Source organism: Otolemur garnettii, unplaced genomic scaffold (assembly GCF_000181295.1).
Source record: "Otolemur garnettii isolate 467f Iridium unplaced genomic scaffold, OtoGar3 scaffold00104, whole genome shotgun sequence".
Classification (NCBI taxonomy): domain Eukaryota; kingdom Metazoa; phylum Chordata; class Mammalia; order Primates; family Galagidae; genus Otolemur; species Otolemur garnettii.
The window spans coordinates 4,210,899-4,233,229 of NW_003852499.1; the positions used below are offsets into that span (position 1 = coordinate 4,210,899).

The following is a 22,331-nucleotide window of genomic DNA, read 5'->3' on the forward strand; positions in this document are numbered from 1 at the left end:
GAGCGTGAGTGGGGCAGGGAAAGAGAGGAAAGCACCCTGAGAGACTAGCCATGTGTCTCACCTGAAGGGATAGAGCATGAAGCTCTTTAACTCAAGAAGATGATTTCTGGAGTGAACAGGGGAATATGACTTCTTCCCAGGAGACTCTGTAAACACTTGGTCAACCAGATCACAAGTCTAGTGTCTGGAGGCTGCTTCCTTTCCCAGAATAGGGATTCAAGAGTAGGGTCTTTTGTCTGAACTTAGGTCAGGATTCAGACAGATCTCGACAATGTGGATGGGCTGACCCCAGCAGAAATCTATTTGTCTGAGGGTTGATAAGCCTCCAGAGAAAGAACCCATCCAGAAGGAAAAGGCAATCCCACCAGATGGGCTCAGCCCATAATGAGACCGAATCCTCTGCAGGACAGAGAGTCTGCAAATAAAATCCAAATGAGTTTGAATGAGAGATCACCAGAGCATGAGTAGTCCAGGTCAGGTATTACTTCAGCAGGTGTGATGTGAAGAAGGGGATTCAAGTGTTCTTCCTTGTTTTGAAACAGAACATGAAGCAGCTTTGGCTCCTTAGGGCTTCAGGTACTGGATTGTAGTGAGCAGGGCAATACCATGGGCTGCTGAGAGGGGGTGGGAGGGCTGATGGGTGGGGCGATCTGCACAGGTGCCCTGCCACGGCTCCAGGCAGGAGCAGTCACACATTCGTGAACACACATGGGACATGGTCTACAACTACTCCAGAAATATCTTGGGACCATCCACATGCATCAGTAGAAGCAAGAAATAGAGAAATTTGGATTATAACTTCTAGTGGCACCTACTTACATGAGTGAGACCTAGGGAAAAGTTGGTTTTAACTGGGTAAGACAAAGTATGGGTTCCTGCATGGAATAGCTAGCAAGAAAACAGCTGGCTCTCCCCTGCAGAAGTCTAATCTGGGAACCTTTGATGAATTGAAACCTTTTCTATTGAATTCTCCCACTTGTAGCAAGTTTCATGAGCCCCAAATGGCCTTCTTTGCTCGTCTATGCAGGGGTCCTTCCTAGACCCACATCTCTACATATGTCCATCTCACGCCATTGAGTCCCACAAGCAATCTCTATCACCAAACCCCAGAGATAGATGCAGAGATGCCCAGCTCAGCAAGAGAGGGAAGAGAAATGGAGGAGCCAAGGGCTCCGTGCCAAGGTAATACAAAGACAGATTTGGAGACCAAAAGACATAAAGACATGAGGTTCAAACAGCTGTTTTATTTTCTACCTTATGGTTTTCTATATTTTCCAAATTATCCATAGAAAAAGGCAAATGTTAACTTTTTCAAAACCAGAGGTAAAAAGGATAAGTAAGCACAGTTTTCACGATTTGCATGTATATGACTCCTCTGACTTTTATCTGCTTTCCCATAGGGTCACTTCTCAGGCATTTGATCTGTATTATGTAATAAACAGGAGTCATAAAACCAAGGAGTCAATAACCGGAGGACGACCCACCTGGTGAGGACAGAGGCAGTCGTACTGTGCAGATAATATGAAAAGGAGGTAGAGGAAAGCACTGCCAAATTTGACCAACCTATACTTTGTGATGCCCCCTCAGGGGACAAGAACCCAGACGTGGCAGGAGACAGACGTTAACATATTTTCTAAATCTTGGCTCATCCAGCAAGAGTGATTGACAGCCTCCAAAGGCGGTTTGGCAGCTCTCTGAAAGAGGGGTCCGTGGAGAGAGGCCTCCCCCACCTGTTACTCTTTTCTTTATCACTTCACATCCATAGGGTCCCTAAGCCCCAAGAGAGGGGTCAAGTGCAAATCTGGTAAACCAAGAAGCCCTTGCAGTTGTCAACTTAATTAGCCTTCAGGAAAAATATATGGCCATAAGAGCACCGTGGAGTTGCTATAGAGACAGGCACAGGAGGTGCATTTAGAACAGGGCCTCATCACATCACCCGACAAAAATAAGACCCAGGCTTTTTAATAGAATGAATTACTTAAGTTTTATATTTAACAGGGACAACACCAAGGCTATTACTGGTTTTTAGAACATTTTAGGAATCTGGGCTGCCTGCTTCTGCATATGTTAACAGCCATCACGACATATGCTGTGGCGGATGGCAATTAAGAACTGGAAGCCCACGTGTCTCTCCCACCCCTTGAGTTGAGAGATGGTTCTTCTCACTCTGCATTTGTCCTTGTTTAATTGGATGAGAGATTTTCAATATGTTTCAGAGCAAGGTCTGGGGAAGAGTAACATTTTGCTCTGCTTTGGACCTTTTATTATTGCTAATCACTGTAACAACCCTAGGAAATAATGATCTCATTTTGCAGGTGAAAAATAGAAGAGTCTCAGAGAAGACCAAACCTCTCCCAAGATCACACAGCTAATAAATGGTGGAGTTGGGATTCAAATCCAGGTGTCCTCAGTGCAAAACAATTTCTTTATAAGGCATAAGCTGCAACCTCTACACAGACAGGACTCTGGAATGAGGTCAATCGAAAGAGATTTACCATTTTTACTGGTATATGGCATGGACCTTGTACTAGTTTAATCTTTCTCTTAAGGTTGTCCCAACATGAATGAGGTTCCAGGAAATATTCCACAGAATTCTGAACTCTGCTAATGAGAACCTCTCCAATTATCCACAGCAAGTATGAATTTCAGACTAACTTTTCTTTGCCATCCAAAGTCCTTCTGGCTGCCTCTTCCCTGAGACCAAATAACAAGCATAACTAGATTCAAAACAGAACATCATTGAGAAAGTGTCCCCTCTGCTCTTGCATCCAAGAAAAAAGCTTAATTACATGCAATCAAGCTGGAAATCCAAAATGAAGTTCTTTTCTGATGACATTTTTGTCTTTGGATTATTCATGACCTTCCTATTCTGCAGGAAAGATGTCTCCAAAATCTCCTTACCTTTTGTAAAACAATTTTCCAACAAAGGCCTACACAGCAGACTCCATCTATGCCCACAAGGCTCCAGTCTCTCCTTGCTATAGGACATGGTAGTGCTGGTTGACCATAAGCTCAGACCTAAGGCAATGGTGGTGGTGGGAAGGGAGAGATGATAGGGTTTGGGAAACTACACTGATGGTGAGGGCAGTAATGACAGTGGTGTTTACCTCCCTCCCCACTCACTTCACCACCTGACCACACAACAGGAGATGTCTGGGCTTCCAGGGATCTTAGAAAGCATGCCCAGGGCAACACTAAAATACTAAAGTTCAAGACAATGGACAAGGCACAGGGCAGAGGGACATAAAGCGGGTAGAAGCCACAGTCCAGAGGTCAAGACATAGGCCAGAGTAAGAGGTATCAGAGAGAAGGTAGTTGTGCTCCAGAAGGGTCCCTGCATGGTGGAACTTGCCATAGGAGCTTTGGGCACTGCCTGCAGCCTACGGTGCGATGTGGAGTGTAGATGGGGAAGCTGTCCACTGGGACCAGCTCCTCAGACCCATCCCTCCTGCCTCCCTCACACAGCCCTCCCAATCCGTGGACAATCAGTGCTGCTGTCCCCCATGAGCAGATCAAGACCTGGACTGAAAGACAAGAAAACAAGATTTTTAAGCTGAAATTAAATCCCCATATGACTTTTGTGAACTTAGTTCTCCCTCAGAGACACATTTCTTTCTTTCTTATATTTGCACAGCAATTTGTAGGGCTGGGTTTTTTGTTTTGTTTTGGTAGCTTTTAAAATAATTATTTTAGTCTGAACATGCTGGTTCACAGAATTCCAGTATGTTAGGAAGCCAAGACAGGAGGATTGCTTAAAGCCAGGAGTTTTAGATCAGCCTAGGTAACTAACATAGCAAGACCCCACTGCTACCAAAAATTGTTTTTAATTAGCTGGGTATGGTGGTGCATGCCTATAGTCCCAGCTACTAGGGAGGATTGCTTGAACTCAGGAGTTGGAGACTTATTGCAAGACAGCCTGGGCAACGGAGAAAAACCCTGACTCTAAATAATAATAATAATACTTTTTATTTTACTTCAGTTGGAAGTAAAAGTAATATGGAAAAAGGAAATGGGTATAGGAGTAAGTTCTTAGTGGAAATATTTTTACTAGTGTCTAACTATAATATCAGTCTAGCAAAAATTTTCTGAAAATGGAGAAATTCTCTTGTGCATCCAAAATACTCAGAAAGTAATTTTTTTAACAAGTGAATCATTTTGTGCTACTGAAATAATGCTATGATTTACCATCAGCATATTAAGTCAGTTCCCTGACTCTGTGGGCCAGCCGGGAACTCTGACTTCTACTAGAAGCAGTAAGCATGAGCAAGGCTTTGGGCGCAGGCAGACATTATCAATTCTGGCTTTGCCACTTTTAGCTGTGGTAACTCAGGCAAGTCATTCGACCTCTCTAAGCTTAGCTTCCTCATCTGTAAAATGGGAATAATACCAGTCTCATGCCAAAGATAAACCCAGGGAGGAAATGGTCACTGGTCTATGTCAAGGGCTAGACGCAACTTCCACCCTGGGAGAGTGCTGCAACCAGGCTGGTGAGTAGGGAAAGCTGGGCACTAAGCCTTCCTCCCTGCATGGTCCTACAGCTCCCCAGACAGCCCCTGTGTTCTCCTTTAGAAAGGGTTTGGCTCTTTGTTCAGTGACAAGGTCTCCAGGGTAACTGGCAGGCTACTGTCCCCACCAGCCACCAAGCCTACCCCCATCCACATTTACCGCTTGCCCTCTAAATAAGGAAGGCAAGCCAGGCCAACAGCTTCTGCCCAAATTGGGTCCTGGGTGCCTCCGGCCTTCTTCCCTGGGCCCCTGGCCAGCTCCATCCTTCCCCCAGAGATGCTCCTAGCTCACTCCATTTCTGCCCCATAGTTGGAATGACGGTGGCTCCTAGAGCCCCTGGAGAGCGTGCAGGGGAATAGGGGTCTGGGGTGGCAGCCAGGCCCGGAGCAGGGTAATGTTACAGCCCAGGGTAAGCGAGCTGGGCTGGATGACGTCAGGGTGATGATGGCTGGAGGGCAGGGCCGGGCTGCTGGACGAACTATAAAGATAGGTCAAATCAAATATCACCAACTCGGGACAGAGCACTCCGGTGAGCTACAGAGCGTCCCCGAGCCATGGTCCCTACCGGCCGCGGCTCAGCCTGGGTCCCTCTGTTCTCAACCCGAGTGTCCGGTGCAGGCTTTGGTTTCATGTCAGCAGCCTTCATCTGCCTTCCAAAAATAAGCCCCTGCCGCCATGCCGAGGGGAGAAAAACAAGAAGGGCGGTATTTTTAGGGCCATTAATTCTGACCACGTGCCTGAGAGGCAAGGTGGATGGCCCTGGGACAGAGGCTGTTCATCACTATGTCCCGGGGAGCAGGACGTCTTCAGGCCACGCTGCAGGCTCTCGTCTTCCTCGGCGTCCTAGTGGGCATGGTGGTGCCCTCGCCTGCGGGCACCCGCGCCAACAACACGCTGCTGGATGCCAGGGGCTGGGGCACCCTGCTGTCCAGGTCTCGCGCTGGGCTAGCTGGAGAGATCGCCGGGGTGAACTGGGAAAGTGGCTATTTGGTGGGGATCAAGCGGCAGCGGAGGCTGTACTGCAACGTGGGCATCGGCTTTCACCTCCAAGTGCCCCCCAACGGGCGGATCAGCGGCACGCATGAGGAGAACCCCTACAGTGAGTGCCAGTCGCAGCCAGTTGGGACACTTGCGGGCTTGGGCTCCAGCAGGGCTAGAAAGTGAAGGGACTTTGCTCTGGACACTGCTGTAATGAGGTGGGGGAATGTTGTCTCCACTTAGAGGATTCAGTGTGGCCTTGTCTAGGTGCAGGCTTAGTGTACAGCTTGGTGTCCTTTGCGGCACCCCATGGAGCCTCTGGGCTCTAACTACTTCAGTATTACTGGCCCCTTTGGGGCCTTGGCCGACCACTGGAACTGTGAGGCAGGAGTGGGGAGAATGCGGTAGGAGATGGGGACCAAATTAGACACAAGCCTATTTTTATTTAGCTTTCCTTTTTGAGAAGGAAAGGCAAGTGATTTCCAAAATTTTCAGCTAAAGCATAATCTTTTCATTTTGACCTCCTCCCTCTGTCCCCAGGTTTTTATCCTACAAGCTGATAGGTTTCTGCATGGCTAGTCTCCTCTCCATGAAGGAACAGGGGCCACAGGATCCAAGCAAGACATCAGCCACTGTGTGGCCATAGAGTTTGCAAGATTAGGTGGACTGAGATTTGTTGAAACATGTGGCATATACATCAAAATTCATAATAATCAGAATTCATTTGTTTAACCCAAGTCAAGGACTTCAAATGATTATGTCAGTGAAATCTCAGTTAAATAGATATGTAACTGGTCATTGCAGTGGGTTCCCTAATTCTGATGTCCGAACTTTCCCCCACAGAACTGGATTTTTATTAATAACAGCATAGTGGCAGGACTTGATGAGTTCAGAAGCCAGGATCTTCTAAGGTTAGCGGGATCAAAGATAGGGGTGACGCGGGCTGACTTTCCAGGAGCAGAGGGACTGGCTCAGATGCCCTTGTCACTTTAGGTAATGTGCTCCCATTTCTTTCCAGGCTTGCTGGAGATTTCCACAGTGGAGCGAGGTGTGGTGAGTCTCTTTGGAGTGAGAAGTGCCCTCTTTGTTGCCATGAACAGTAAAGGACGATTGTACACCACAGTGAGTTCATCAGGCCGGGAGTGGGGTGGGGCATCCACTTGTATGATGCTTATGCAATTGAAGAAAACAATGCTGAATTCTGAGTAGAGGAGAAAGGAAGGGGCTGTGGAAGGAGTCTGTACAAGTGAGGGTCCTGAAGCCTCTGCTTTGCCAGCTTTACAGTTAACTGGCCTCTGCTCTGGTCCAGGGCTTCCCGATTCCACCTGCCATAGCTAAGAGAAGCTTGGGTCAGAGGAAACCCACATGGGTGGGCGCCTGGCCCCTGGCACCTCCATCCCTGTGTGAACGTAGGCACTTGGGTTAACTCCTGAGCACATTTTCCAAAACCTCTGCTGTCTGTGGCCCACCATTCCTCTCTCATGGCTCTCAGTCCATGATTTAAAATATGGGCTGGGAAAGCATCCCTATGAAGCTGAAGAAATAGAGAGCTCTTTCGACAGAAATAAGAAGGCTAAAATGGAAGCCCTCAGAGCAGCCTGTAAGAAATGCCAGAGTTATTTACAGGGAGGGTGTGGAGGGCTGTTGTATAGTAACTGTCCCCTGGAGGACAAACTAAGGATCAGGCGTGGATGAATGGTCTGGGGCTGGGGCAGGGGCCAGGCCCCCTACAGAGGGGTCTGTGGGACTCACTGGGCTGGCTTCACAGGCAGCCTTGCCTGGGCTTTAGCACGGTACATGTTGGCCTAGGCTGGTTTATGTGGACATGTGATGTGCATCAAAACCAGTGAGTCTCCGACACAGTTCTGAGGACAGTTTACATCTGTATCACCTTGATAACTTGTTCAAAGTATAGACTTCAGAGATTTTCACACAGTCGGACTGGGATGCAGGCCTAGAAATCTGTTTGGTTTTGTTTTTCAAATTTCTCAGGTTTTCCGAGGAACAGCAGCCTTGGGGTCGGGGGCAGGCAGTCATTCCACCCTGATAGCTTGAGGGGAGTCAGGCCAGAGTGAGGTATAGCAGGCTTGAAACTGGGAACTCTCCGATGCCTTGTCAACCATTCTCTGCAGAAGTGATGGAGAGCCCCAGGTGTCCCCTCTGTGTTCATCTCAAAGAGCCCCCTGCCACCAGCCTGCATGGGGCCAGAAATCCTGCTGAGTAGCGAGAGCTGGGAATTCGGGTTGTTGGCTGTGGGGCTCTTTGCAAGGGAGGAAGCACAAATTACAGAAACCCTTCTCCTCGCAACCTTTATGAACAAGCTATTTATTATTTCTTTCTCCTTACTCAGACGGCAGTTCAACTGGGGGGGGGCACAAATATAGGCTACATTTATCCTCTTAGCACTTTAAATCTCCTACTTCTGGTAGGAGAAGCTGGGAAAGTGACTATGAGATTCAACCTTCATAGAAAGCCTCACAGAGGGGGAGCATTCAGAACAGCAAGGGAGAAGGAGCCATGCAAAGTGGGCGACTCTTACTATTGAGACACCCCACCCTCGGGGCTCAAGCGCGTGTGTGAGCTACAGCAGCATCCCCAGCCTTTTTGGCACCGGGGGCCTATATGGTAGAAGACAATTTTTCCACAGATGGGGTGTGGTGGGATGGTGGGTAGGGGTGGGAGTGTTGAGAACTACAGAACTGTAGGGCTTTTTAAATGGCAGAGTCCAGCAGAAAGGGACACTTCTCTGAGGGAAGATCCTCCCCTTTTGCCCTCCACCTTCCCATCCCTCCCCCACCCCATCTCATTTGCCCAAAGAGGATCTCCTCCAATGTGGGACGTATTTCACCCTGGACCAAGGGCGGGACGGGCCGGAGCATGGGACCAGAGACTGGACAGCTGTACCCAAGCCTGGGGCACCTGGTGCTTTGTGTGGCTGGGGACCAGATGTTCCTGACAACTTCTACACCCTCCTCTTTACCCCCCAGGGGCCCGTTATCTCAGTCTAAAAAAACAAATGCCAACTGGTCCCCAGAGCCAGGAAGACTCCCGCTGGGTGATGATTTCATTCACACTATTTCTCTTTATGCAGCCTAAGCTGCCTTATCTTCTCCAGGCTCAGCTGCTCCTGCCGCTAAATGGGATTTCTCATGGCAGGAGGGGGGCTGGGCAGGGTGTGGGTGTTGGTGAGGGGGACAAGGCAACAACTGGTGGTGAAGGGATAAGGGCCAAGAAACCTAGCTTGGAGAAGCAGTCTCTCAGAAAGAGGGGCGCAGCGCCTCGGAGTGCCTCCTCGCCTTTTCCTCCTTAGACAGTCTTCACAGGCAGTATCTTGCAGCGCCCCTGGGAGGTGCGTTTAATCTTCATCCTCACTTTGCAGATGGGGACACCAGGTCTCCAAGGTCTGAGGTCCAGCCACGGCTGTGTGCAGAACCGCTTTTGCAGAAGCTCATTTGGTGGTACACGCTGCGTTCAGTTCCCGGCCCCACCTGCCCTCAGCTACTTGTCTTACTTTGGGCAGAGTCATTGAACTTCTCTGGGCCTGGACGTCTGCTCTCATGGATGTAGACTGAAGCAGATCAGTGAATTCCAACCACCTTGATCCCCTTTAAAATTAAGAAAACATCTACTATCTCCAACTGAGATAGTAGCGGTTCTCCTAGAATCCGTTGGCTGAGAAAAATACATAACAATGAAAAGATACCAGGAGTGCAGTTATGCTTTGAAATGATTTTAGTTTTGCGAATGATAACTGCATTTACATCCTCTTCATCAATAGTAATGCCGGGATGTGCAAAGCACAAGACTGATACCCTCCATAGAGGGTATCTGGGCATTATATTGGGGGAGGAGAAGACCAACTCTTTCTCTGGCTCAGGTACCAGCCATTCTCATGCAGAGGAGAACAGGGCTGCTGAGGGAATGGGACACCCACCATGTGGAGGTGCTGGGAGGAGGGGCCTGCAGTGCTGGGAGAGACTCTGTGCCCTGATGAGCGGGCACAGGTTCTGCAGACAAGTCCCTGCACAGAGCTATTCAGGAGTGAGAAGAGTGACACACCTGATGAACAGTTGGTTTCTGACATCTCCAAGTTGACAGTGCAATTGTGTACTGGGAGAAGGGGTTAGAGGATGCAGGCATTTTCAGAGCTGGACAATACGTTGCTAATAACAGAAAAAGAAGCTCTCAGAAGCTACAGAAGAAAAGAGTCTCAGGGCAAAGAGGTTTTTTCTTATTGCCCATCTCCTTCCACCCCATCCCCACCCCCATCCCCAGCCAGGAATAACAGGGACAAGTGGCCACAGCAGCCATAGGACGAAGATCTTTAAAGGCAGGAAGAGACATTCATCAGTCCAGGTGACTTAGCTCTGTCTAAAGGCAAGAACATGGCATGTCTTGTTCACCTCAGACTATTAGGGGCATTTCTGCCAGAGGAGACTCACCCTGAAACCTACCCACCATTGCTCCTCTGCAAAATGCCCTTCTCCATGGTGAGAGCGGAATGCTTTTCTTTCTAGTGGAGCTTGGTTCCACGTAAGTCTGTTTAGGCCTACATGGAATGTAGGACATTGTCACGCTGGGGCTTGAGCCCAGCAAGCCCAGGAAATACGATCCAGTGGAATTATTTTCATTTGTTCAAGTAATAATATACGGTAGCTGCTTTTATTAACACGGCATTCACTTGGCTCGAGGGCTTTTCTCACCAGAGTTGAGGAGCCAACATTCCTGAGCCATGAGAACTCAAAGCTCAGGGCTACACCGGAGATGACTTGAGGGTCTGGGTCCTAGCATTGCTCTGGCCAGTAGGAAAATCCCATCCGCTGGAAGCACCAGGGCTGTGTCGAAGGGTTCAGGGAAAACTCATTGTCTCCATTTCATGCTACCAGCCTCTCCGCCACCAGAACCCCGTGGGTAGGAGGTACTGAGGGAGGTGGGAAGGGAGCAGCAACAGAAAGGAAACAGCTCCTAAAGCCAGCTGTGTCTAGGCCTCTTTGTTCACTTTAAGTTTGTACAGGACTCTGGGAAAGACCAGGGATTAAGGGCTGAATGCAAAGAAATGAAAATGATTGACTTTAAAAAAAGTTGAAGAGGGAGAAATTTGAATGATCAAAATCTGACGAGCAGAGAATAAAGTACAAATTATACGGCCACAGTCATGCACGCTTAAACAAATAGTGTTTTAGGAGACTTGGATGTCAGACGGACACATTCCAGTGAGATGTGGGCAATGCTGGCAGTCACCCAGTTCCTGCCCCTTTCCTTCCTCTGCCCCAAGATTTGATTTCCTCTGCCCCAAGATTTGATTTCCTCTCTAGAGTTTGCAAACAGTACAACAAACCTCTCCCTTAACCACCATCCAAAGAAATAGATTCTCCTGGGAACTGACTGGACAGGTTACTCTCTAAGGCAGTGGTTCTCAACCTTCCTAATGCTACGGTATATTTTCATTGTTACAAAGGGGCGGTGACCCACAGGTTGAGGACCACTGCTCTAGGGACTTATAAAGTTAGAACAGAGGGGAGGCAGGTGGGTGGAGGGGGCTGTGTGTCCCAACAAAGAGGAGACCACCTGTTTCTGATGAAAATATTTCTCACATCCCCAACAATAAAAAAAAAAAAAAGAAAAGAAAAAAAAAAGAGAAAATATTTCCCATGCCATTTCCTGGCCCATCTCCTATCCTCAAGTATTTTCCCGCTGGAAATAATCTACATGGTTTTAAAAAAGATATGAAAGGTTAGTCAATAGAAATTACGTATTACTTCTTCCATTGTCTTGAAGCCACCCAGTTCCTCCCCAGACCCAGCCACCATTACCAGTTCCCCGTGTATCATTTCAGGAATAACCTAGGTCTGTGTGTGCACACACCGGTATCGTTTTCTTGTAAATCACACAAACAAGAACATACTACACACTGCTTTCAACTTTGCGTCTTCACTTAGCAATATATCTTTGGGACCATTTTGTGTCACTACACAAAGAGGTTTCTTATTTTTTTCGTGACTTGTGGTATTCCACCATGTAGATCTGGCATATTTGAGCCAGGCACTCCTCTCTAAACAGACATATCAAGTTTGGTCTTTTAGTATTATAATATTGCATGTAAGAGAGGGTACTAGTAAGGTAGATTTTTATTAATAGAGATGGCTGATCAATTGATATATTCATTTTTTTTATTCTGGTAGATAAGTGTCAAATTGCTTTTTATAGAAGTTGTAATAATATACACACCAAAAGGCATTACATGGGAGAGTTTCTAGTGTCTATGCTCTTACTAATGCAAATATAGCATCAAACTCTTTACTCTTTGCAATCTGGTCATTAAAAACATGATCTCACAATTAATGATTTAGGTGTTCATTATCAGACATATTCAAGCATATTTTCTTTCTTTCTTTCTTTTTTTTTTTTTGGTGGTTTTTGGTCAGGGCTAGGTTTGAACTCGCCACCTCCGGCATATGGGGCCGGCGCCTTACTCCTTTCTCCACAGGCACCGCCCCAAGCATATTTTCTTATGTTTAAGTGTATTTCCCTTTCTGCAAATTTCCTGTTTATAAAGGTTGTTCATTTTCCAGTGAGTTTAGAGTTCTGAATATAACAAATTATACTATTTGACACATATGTTTTATAATTATTTTAATCCAGTTTGCCATTTATACTTTAAAGATAATATCTTTCAAGCAGAAGATGAATTTCATTTTAATGGCTCCTAATTTTTTTGTGTGTCCTAGTTGAAAAGATGTTTCTGATTCTGAAATTATTTAATTTTTTTTTTCTGGATTTTAATGGCTCTCTCTTTTTACATATAAATCTGTACACCTTTTGGAATGAAGAATAAAGTCATACATTAAAGTTTATTGTTATAAGATATTGTTTAGTTGTACTAACACCAGGTATTCGTTAGTGATTGAAAATGCCACTTGTACTTTAAATTATTTCAGGTTCGTTTTCCTTTATATTTATGTGTGTGTTTGGACATACTTATGGACTCTATTTTATTCATTGATGTGTACCAGATTTTTCATTAGGGTAGCTTTATTTCTCACGTAACTTTTTTTTTTTTGAGACAGAGTCTCACTTTGTTGTCCTCAGTAGAGTGCTGTGTTATCATAGCTCACAACAACCTCAAATTCTTGGGCTTAAGCAATTCTCTTGCCTTAGCCTCCCAAGTAGCTGGGACTACAGGAGCCCACCACAATACCTGGCTATTTTTATGTAGTAGTTGTCCTTGTTTGGCTGGCTGGGGCCAGGTTTGAACCCGCCTGCCACAGTGTATGTGGCTGGCGCCATAAGCACTGTGCTATGGGTGCCAAGCCTCTCACATACCTTTTACAATTCATCCTAAATATAATTTCTCCTAGTGCCGTTGCTCCTGAGTTTTGTCCCTCAACATTGTAAATCCTGGGATCTCATCATGCTCAGGGACAGAAAGCATGGTCCAGAGAAGCAGACATCAACCTCCCTTCTGCTTCCCACCCAGGGTCTTCCATGCAAGCCCACTGTCCCCTAGTCATTCAAAAACTTCAGAGCTTAAAAGCTAAATTGTCCAGTAACCCACAGCAAGTTTCATGGAATTGGTGATCCTAGATAAGATGAAGTCCTTTAGGGCTTTTCACGGAAAGTAGTTCATGATTCAGTTGAAGACTAATAATAGTTATCACAATAGTCTTTTTTTTGAGACAGAGTCTCGCTTTGTTGCCCTGAGTAGAGCATCATAGTTCATAGAAACTTCAAACTCTTGGAGTCAAGCAATACTTTTGCCTCAGCCTCCTGAGTAGCTGGGACTATAGGCACCTGCCACTATAGCTACCTAGTTTTTGTATTTTTAGTAACGGCGAGATATCACTCTTGGCTCAGGCTGGTTTCAAACTTCTGAGCTCAAGCAATCCACCTGCTGCAGCCTCCTGGAGTGCTGGGATTACAGGTGTGAGCCACTCACTGTGCCCCGCCCGTCACAGATTCTTGTATTTTACTGGATGCCAGGCATTGTTCCCAGGACTTTCCTTGCATTATTTCAATTAATACTCTCTCCAATTCTATGACATAATTATTCTTCCTATTCCTACTTCATAGATCAGGGAATTGAGGTTTAAAGAGGCTAAATAATTTGCTCAAGTTCACACAGCCATGTAAGAGGCGATCATTACCTTTCTAACCTGAAAGCTGAGGCACAAATTTGCCTTTCACCTACTGTGATTAGTTTAGCCTCCTTACCCTTGGGCCAGTCCTTCATTTATCCAGTTCACAAATATTTACTGAATACCCAAGAGGGAAACAAAGGAAAGCTTGTGAAAACCCAGCCCCCTCCCCCACCATGGTATTAACCAGGCTGTTGGCACCACTGTTGACAGATTTCCCATTTTTTTCAAGCAAATTAGCATAAGCGAAAGTACTTTGTAAACAATCAGCTGAGCAGGAGCAAGAGAGGAGGCTGTGTAAGATGCACGGGGATGGGGTCTTTGTGTTCCCCTGGGTCTGGTTGTCCATAGCCCACTCTCCCATTGCATTAAAAAAGCCCCCCATGCAGGGGTCTCCTTATGTCTCAGTGTTGTCCTTATTCAATCATCATGCACTCACCATCACGTACCAAACAAGACACAGTCCTTGTCGCAGGAGTCTTGGAGTCTACTGGGAGGGAAAACATGTCCACAGGCATCACACACTGTTTTAAAAGCTGAGGGAAAAGTCTGCTCAGAGGACCCTGAGAGCCCTGAACAGCCGGCTTGTTCCCATCTGGTTTGGAACAGGAAGAGGCTCTTGTCCACCCCCACTGCTGGCCAGGAGGCACGATTCCCTCATAGAAGGTCAGAGGACAGCTCTGGCACAGCCGGGCAGTCATTGAGTAGGGTTTTTTTATAGCTGATGGCCTCATTCAGCAGGAAGGAGTCAGAAATTACACTCCACCCATTGCTCATTCTATATTTCTTTTTGCATCCCAGACCTCTGGCTCCCACCTCACTCCCTCTCCTTTCCACCCTGTTCAGCTGCTTCCCCTCAGGAGCACAGTGAGCCCTACAGACTGCCCCAGGGCAGAGGCCCAGGCACCTGAGGTGGGAAGGGTTTCTCTTTGCTAAGAAGAAAGGCAGACTTGGGTAATTTACTGGGAACGAACTGGTTGATGTGTGACAGGAAGTCCAACATTCATTTTCTGGACAGGTGGGCCACACACTCCTTTACCAAGTTAGCACTGAAGGGGGTGATTTATCATTGGCCCCAGACACCTTGGCACCACCTGTCATATGGGGACCCAGGTTCTTTTCCCCATAAAAATCATAAAAATCGCTGTTTCTCACCCTCCCTCTTCCTTCAGGCCCATGGAGAACTATGCATGTCTAGGGGGCACTGGACACCTTCTTGGTTCAAAGTCAAAACTGAGACTTTTGAGGGATAGTGACCTTGGGACTTAAACTGAGAAAAACAGATTGAGGAACCACAAGTGGAAAGAGGTGGATAGTTCTGGAAAGGACTTGAGAGATCATTGGTCATTTTATCCCCCGTGCACATATACAGTTGCTCCCCAACATATACAGTTTGCAGAAAGGAGAAATGAGGCTGGGCAGGGAGGAACCCACCTAGGTCACACAACTAGCAAGTGGAAAAGTCTAAATAGAACCCTGGGCTCTCATGCCTCCTCCACTGGACTTCCTCTCACAGGGGACTTCAGACAATGGCTTATTGTGTCCTTCTCTGCTCCTGTTTCTGAATGAGATAAATTACCACCTAGAAACTTAGTAGAAAGTGCCCTAAACCAGAAGTCAGGACCCCTGGGCAGTAGAGCTTCAGCTCCCCTCAGGGATGTGGCACAGACAATCCCTCTATGTCACTGGGCCTTGGTTTCTTCTTATAAAGGAGGGAAGGTGAAAGGGAACCTGGAGACCGCTGAAGTCTTTTCTGTTCCAACCTTTCATCATTCTGTTCACCTAGGTTGGCTTAGCAATCCCAGTGCCATCCTACGAGGGGTAAGGAAAGGGCCGATCAAGGGGCCTGTTCTCCAAGGCTTCGGGGGTGTCTGTAGCAGTCCTCATTTGTAATCAAGTCTTTGTCCATTTCTTTCACAGCCCAGCTTCCAAGAGGAATGCAAGTTCAGAGAAACCCTCCTGCCCAACAATTACAATGCCTATGAGTCAGACTTGTACCGAGGGGCATACATTGCTCTCAGCAAACATGGACGGGTAAAGCGGGGCAGCAAAGTGTCCCCAATCATGACTGTCACTCACTTCCTGCCCAGGATATAAGGACCCATAAAAGAAGGCTCACAGGTTGAAAGCAGTACCTTTTCTATTGGAGTTTTGCACAAGTGAACAATTCTCCTCTGGCCCCCGTGACTTCTGAGTCAAGCTTATCTTGTGCTTGGGGAGGCTGGGACCCATGGCATGTAACCTACCCAAGTGAAGACTGCAACAAGAATCTTAGAATGGCAATGGATCCCATGCCCTGACCTCACCTGTGGAAAGAAGGTATCGATGACATTTGTGGAATGTGACTTTGTGCACAGGAAGGGGCCTGGGTAGGGCTATGTGTGTATCGATGTCTGTCCATACATGGTTATATACCGTATTCTCAGAGCAAAGGCATTTCAGGGCATCAGGTTTCTTTTCTCCAGCATCATTGCTACAGGAATCTGCCTGCAAGAATGTCACTTGTCAAACCAGCAGGATTGATACGTGCTCCCATTTTGCCTCTTTCCAATCACTAATCCATTCAGAGGCTGCTGACCACGTGGCCTGCATGGGTGGTGGAGAGCAGCTGTCCTCACAGTGCAGAGGGGCAGAGTGCAGGGGTGTAAGTTTGGATTGCAAACCAGAAGAGACTGATCAGGTGCTCCAAGTTTCCTGCCTACAAGGGTTCTCCGGACACTGGGATCTGTTGCTGGGGAAGCTGGGGGAGAGCAGGTCCTCATCTTGGAGGAAATGGGTCATGTCGAGGGCAGTGGAGGAAGGTCTGTGGAGGCAGAATGGGGACTAGATGTTCTGTGAGAGCCATACTGTTTGAGGACTCGACGCTGTGGGCTCAAGCAGGGGCCAGGCTGCCAGCCCATAACTTTTCCTCACTTTGAACCAGGTCTTATTTTAACTTCAGATGACAAGGATCCTAATAATGGCAACCTCTTTGGCAAGGGGTTTGGTGGGGGCAGGGAGATAGAGCATGAAGGAAGTAAGTGGAGAGGCTTTGGACTCCAGATGATAATTCCTCTCCAGCTCTGTCCAGGAAACTCACCCAAGTTCTCATCTGATACCCTCACTTCCTTCTTGCTCACCCTCACCCCACATACACGCTGCGGCCTGGATACTGCAGAATGGGCACCATGACCTCCAGAGTTTGCCCTCTCGTACTCCCTACAGTAGGACAGAAGTGCTAATCCTGTGAGATCAGGCAGCCAGGCTGCAGCGGCTCCTTGCTGTACAAGGCCTTCTTGCCTCCTGTGCTTTGAGAGTATTTAAAGCAGAGGTTCCCCCAAGTGACTATAAATGTCTGCATGGAGCCTTCAGATTCCTGCACCACGGGAATGTTCCTAAATCTGAAACCAGAGAGAGCCATATCAGAGTGCAAATATTTTTGGCATATGTGAACCATCGAGTTACAAAATGACCTGACACCCTCGGCTACGTCTCTGGGGGCCCCAGCCTGCAAGACAATCCCTCATCTGTTGCAAATGCCTTCATCTTCAACATGCCTCTCTATTGGCAGATGCATCCATCTATAGATAGATGGGGCTGAGGGATTCAGAGCTGAAGAGGGAGGTGGGCAATCCGAGGGAAAGACACCATGCTGGCCACCCCCTCTGCCTGGCAGATATCAGGGAGCACGCGTACTGGATGAGGAGGGAAAGGCCACACCGACATGAGTAAAGATGGGACAGAAGGAGCTCAGGAGCACACGTGGACACAGCCAATTCTTGGATGCAGTAGGAAAGAGAGAAAACTGGTCCATCTTGACTGAAGTCAAGGGATACTGAAGTGCAGGTCTGCTGGGAGGCAGGGACAACGCTGATTGCTTTTCAGCAAGTCTTGTCCACTGGAATCAGTCTCTTTAACAGCGTACACTATCAATGGGACACTCAGAACCTGGGATGTATACCAGTTCCCGATAGGACTGGGAACATAGGATGGCTGGGTGGACAGTTTGACTATGGAGAAAGGAGAAAAACATTTTAGGTCCCATAGCACTAGTCCCTTTCTTCTTAGATCCTCAAGCTAACGTGGCATGAGAGGAGGCAATCCCGTAAACAGAGTCTGCAAGGCCTTGGACAGCTTAGACCTTTCCTGCATTTCTCTAGAGCAGTGGTTCTCAACCTATGGGTCAGGACCCCTTTGTAACAATGAAAATACATTCTGCATATCAGATATTTACATTACGATTCGTAACAGCTGCAAAATTACAGCTATGAAGTAGCAATGAAAATAATTTTATGGTTGGGGGTCACCACAACTTGAGGAACTGTATTAAAAGGGTCGTGGCATTAGGGGGCATTAGGAAGGTTGAGAACTACTGCTCTAGAGGCTCATAAGATTGCTCACCTCCTGACAAGGAGTTTCCCCACGTATCCTCTCCCATTTTCATGGAGGACTGAGGAGGAGAAGGTGTGACATGCCTAGGAAGAAGCAGGCTTGACATTCAGCCACTGTGTAGCTGTACCAGCACACTGAGGCCTACGACTGGCTTGGGTGCTATTCTAACAATTCCAGGGCCCAGTTGTACTAGCTGTAAAGTATTTTGTATATCGCCTTTGGAGGTAGGGATATATGACACCACAAAATCTTTCCCATGCAGAGGAACTTCTCTAGGGCTTTCGCTTTGACCCGTAAGTAACTTCAGCTTCAGAAAAGGCAATCCCTATCTACAGAAGCAGGAAGAGAGTAAGATTGGCAGGAGGTGTTTCAGTCCCTCTCTCTTGCCCCTGTATCTGTGCACAGATGTGGAGAGGTGTTTCTTACCTGGTCATATGTCCAGTGAGTCCTGAACTTGGCTGTCAGCCCCATTGGATCCCAAGGGCTGCAGAAGATGTTGCCACAGGCCAAGGAAGCAGGGTCACTCCACCTTCCCACTGAGAATATACTGAGAATGACTTGGGTCCTCCTCTCTCCAAATCCTGAGCAATGACTTGGTTTAGAGAGTTTTATAGTGAATTGGCCTGTCTTCTATCCTGAACCTTCTCTAGCAGCTCCATGCAAACTTGGGGTTCCAAGAACCAAGAGACTGTTTAATTCTCCCTTCAAGACCAAATGGTAAGGAAGAGAGCAGAATCTTACACCCCTTGAAGGTGGGCTTCTCAGCAGGAAGAGGCCAGCCCAGAAGCAATGGGGGTGCCTCAGGCTTCTCGTAAAACCTCTACCCTCTTGAGGGCAATGGATGGACCAGAAAACTCCAAAGGCCTTGTTCAAGCCGATGTTTGCTTCATCACTTTCTGCCTTCTAACACCCCTTCCCTTCCCACTTCCCATACATTTTTGAACCTCTCTGGAAAGCACCATATAATTTTGTAATTAATACCCTATAATTATCCTCCACAGCCTTCCCCTCTGCCACCACATCCCACAATACCTCCAGCACACATGCCTACCCTTGGCCAGGGCCATTCTATGGCTTGAAAAAGAGAACATTTTCCATTCCCATCTGATTCAGGGTATAAATCTCTTTTCTCTAGACACACAGGTGTCTCCTGGGCTAACAGCCTGGCCTGAAATTCCCTCCTGACACCCTCTTACCCTGGGCAGATTGGAATGCTCCTTCCCATGCTGGCTCTGGGCCTTTTTCTTGTCCTTGACCTCAGATCCTTTGAGTTCTTCCTCTATGGGAGTCCTGAGGGAAGAAGGCATTAGGGGAGACAGGACAAGAGTTGTAGACCTCCTTTCTCACCAACGTCACGGGTACAAACATATCTACCAAATGCAGTTGCTGGCCTCCAACACACCAGGAGATTCTCTCAGAGCTCTTTCTTCTTCTGCCCTTTTCCCTGGGGGCACAAGCTAGAAAACTCCTCCATCTTCCTATCCCAGTCTTTTCCCCCAGAGACTCCAGGTCGGTTGTCACAAGGAGGCGTTCTCCTCCACTCACTGCCCAGGTTCCTACAAAGTGGGGCTCTAACATTTGCTCTCCCCTACAACAAACCAGCTGGTCATTCTGCTACCTCCCAGGAAAACCCCAAAGATAGGAATGTTCGGGACAAGCCTGGAAGGAGACGGAGAAGGCTGCAGTCTGTGTTTACACCTGAGCGGATGCTTCCTCCTCCCAGGCCAGAAGGAGAATGTGATTATGCCCTCAAACAGATCCTGAATCTAGCCCATCATGCAGATAGCCAACACAGCACGCCGTTTGTATACCTCATTGCACTACTGAAATTCCAGTGTCAGACCGCTGTGTCCTCGCACGGTTTTCTCTATCTGTAAACAGATAAGTACCTCAGGCTGGGTCCCGGTGCAGAGCTGTCCTCGAGCTTAGGTACAGCGGCTAGGAAAACCCAGAAGCTGTTCAGTCATGTGCTTGTCAAACGTGATACTTCTATTTTTTAATATGTATGTGCTATGCACAAACCATACCATGTTCCAGCAAAAAGTAAAAGGTCTTTTTATACGTTTCTCTAAACTTTTGGACTCCACCCCTCCTATTAAAACTGACAACAAACATCTGGGTTGTGATTGATTTTCATCTTGAGTCTATTTCTGGCTCAGTGGGAGGCAAGCAAAGGGAAGCAGAGAGTGGAGATCCATGGTGCTACTGATTATTAGGGCAGGGGGTAACCCTGTGGCTTCCAGAGTCCAACCACTCTGCCTTACTAATGGGAAACTCAGCCCAGGAGGGTGAAGGAAACAACCCAGGACCAGAGTGGGGGCGCACTTGACTCAGACTGGATATACACATTTCTGTGACTGCAGAGTTCGTTCATTTATTCACCCATTGAGAAGTACTTATGAGCTCCTCATCTGTGCCCTGCATTGGGCTAGGTTTTTGCAATACACAATGAATAAAGTAGACACAGTTCCCATTCTCCCATGAGCTTGAATTACAAAAAATCACCAGGATACCCAAGAGCATGTCAGCATGTAGATTCCCAAGCCCTTCTCCCCGAGAGTCAGCTCTGAGCCCTGGAGGCTGGGGACCCAGGAGCCTCTGTGTGTAACACCCCCAAGGCAGGTCTGACACTGAATCACTAGTCTACTGGGATGACCAGGATTTGGGATGCACGACATTTGAGCCGGGGGAGACTCTATAAATTATGAAATCTTATTATAGGTTGAACAGAGCAAAAGAATACAACAACTGAGGAGCTGAAGTCATTTACTGAGGATCCCATAATCTCTTGAGTTTCCCCTGCCCTTCACACTGCCCCCTCTATCCTCCTGCTCTGGCCCCCACCCCACATTCTGCCCTCTGCCCCTCAGGCCCTCTCTGCATGAGATTACAACAGATGTGCCTTTAATCCAGCACTGTGGTTTCTGAGTAAATCCATGCACTCTTAGAAGAGCTGCTTGGTCCTTTGGCCTCGGCACCTCATTCCTGTATTTATTCTTGTAATTAATATTCCAAATATCCTATTATGTGCCAGAAACTATGCTCGGCCCTTGGAATATCACCGTGACAAATTATCTACGGCTTATAGATTGGCAAGGAAGACTAAACAAATAATAACAACAAAATGTGACAAGCAGCATGAAAGAGAAGTTCAGATGCTCCACAGGAGCACAGAGCTGGGACCTGACCTCAACTGAGCAGATGAGAGAATCCACCCCCAAGGAAGCTGAGCTCTGAAGGTTTCCAGCCGGATTGAGAGTAGGGGTGGGGGTCACCAGGCAAGGGAGGAGGACACAGCAGGTGTTTGAAGGTAGAGCTGGGAGCAGAGGGGAAGAATATAGCCCCTTGAGGATCTCAAGCAGGACCAGGATTGCAGGTATCCAGAGCAATAGGAGAGTGGGCAAGACGGGCTGGAGACAGGTGGTCAGGAACTACAGCATGGAACTCTTGGCAAGCTATGTTGAGGCTCCTGAAGTTTTAAAAGTTCTGCATATCCTTTCATTTGCCCTTATCTTTTTTTCTTTTTTTTTTTTTTTTTTTTGAGACAGAGCCTCAAGCTGTCCCCCTGGGTAGAGTGCCATGGCATGGCATCTCAGCTCACAGCAACCTCCAACTCCTGGGCTCAAGCGAGTCTCCTGCCTCCGCCTCCCAAGTAGCTGGGACCACAGACGCCCGCCACAACGCCCGGCTATTTTTTGGTTGCAGCCGTCATTGTTGTTTGACGGGTCCGGGCTGGGGATTAGAACCTGCCACCCTAGATGTACGTGGCTGGCGCCTTAGCCGGTTGAGCTATAGGCGCAGAGCCCATTTGCCCTTATCAAGTGTATAACTCAGTGGATTTTAAGTAAATGACCATCACCGTAAATCGGTTTCAGACCATTCTCATGGCTCCATTAAAACCCTTCATGCACAGTGAATCCTCACCTCCCCCTCCCACCCCGGCAGCCACTGATTACTCTCTTTCTCCACAGTTTTCCCTTTTCTGGATATTTCCTGTAAAGGAATCACATGATGTAAAGTCTCGTGTGTGGCTCCTTTTGTTGAAGGAGCTTGAATTTTAATCTAAAAACACTAAGAGGTTCCTGGTGAGTTTAAGAAGTAGCAGGACTGGACAGAAGTTTTTAAACAATCATCAGAACCATCTCAAGTAAAATGGCTTGGAGGTGAGCCTGTGTGCAGGGAGAAAGATTTGGAATGTTCCAGCCTAGAGGAAATAGTGGCTGAGTAAAGTGATGGAGGGACAGAATGAAGTCTGGGCAGGCCTGACCTGAGGGCACGTTTCCTAGGCTAAATCCTATTCTTCTAAAGTGTACAAGAACCAGCCTCCCCTGTCTCAAGAGA

General features: G+C 47.5%; 1 protein-coding gene across 1 annotated transcript; it reads left to right on the top strand.

Annotated features, from left to right (window-relative positions):
* Positions 1 to 5,215: 5,215 nt before the first annotated feature.
* On the top strand, positions 5,216 to 15,789 carry FGF6 (fibroblast growth factor 6). Its single transcript, XM_003796424.1, has 3 exons — positions 5,216 to 5,605; positions 6,503 to 6,606; positions 15,540 to 15,789. The coding sequence occupies exons 1-3, from the start codon at positions 5,260 to 5,262 to the stop codon at positions 15,714 to 15,716; spliced, it is 627 nt and encodes a 208-aa protein (XP_003796472.1). The 5' UTR covers positions 5,216 to 5,259; the 3' UTR covers positions 15,717 to 15,789.
* Positions 15,790 to 22,331: the final 6,542 nt, after the last annotated feature.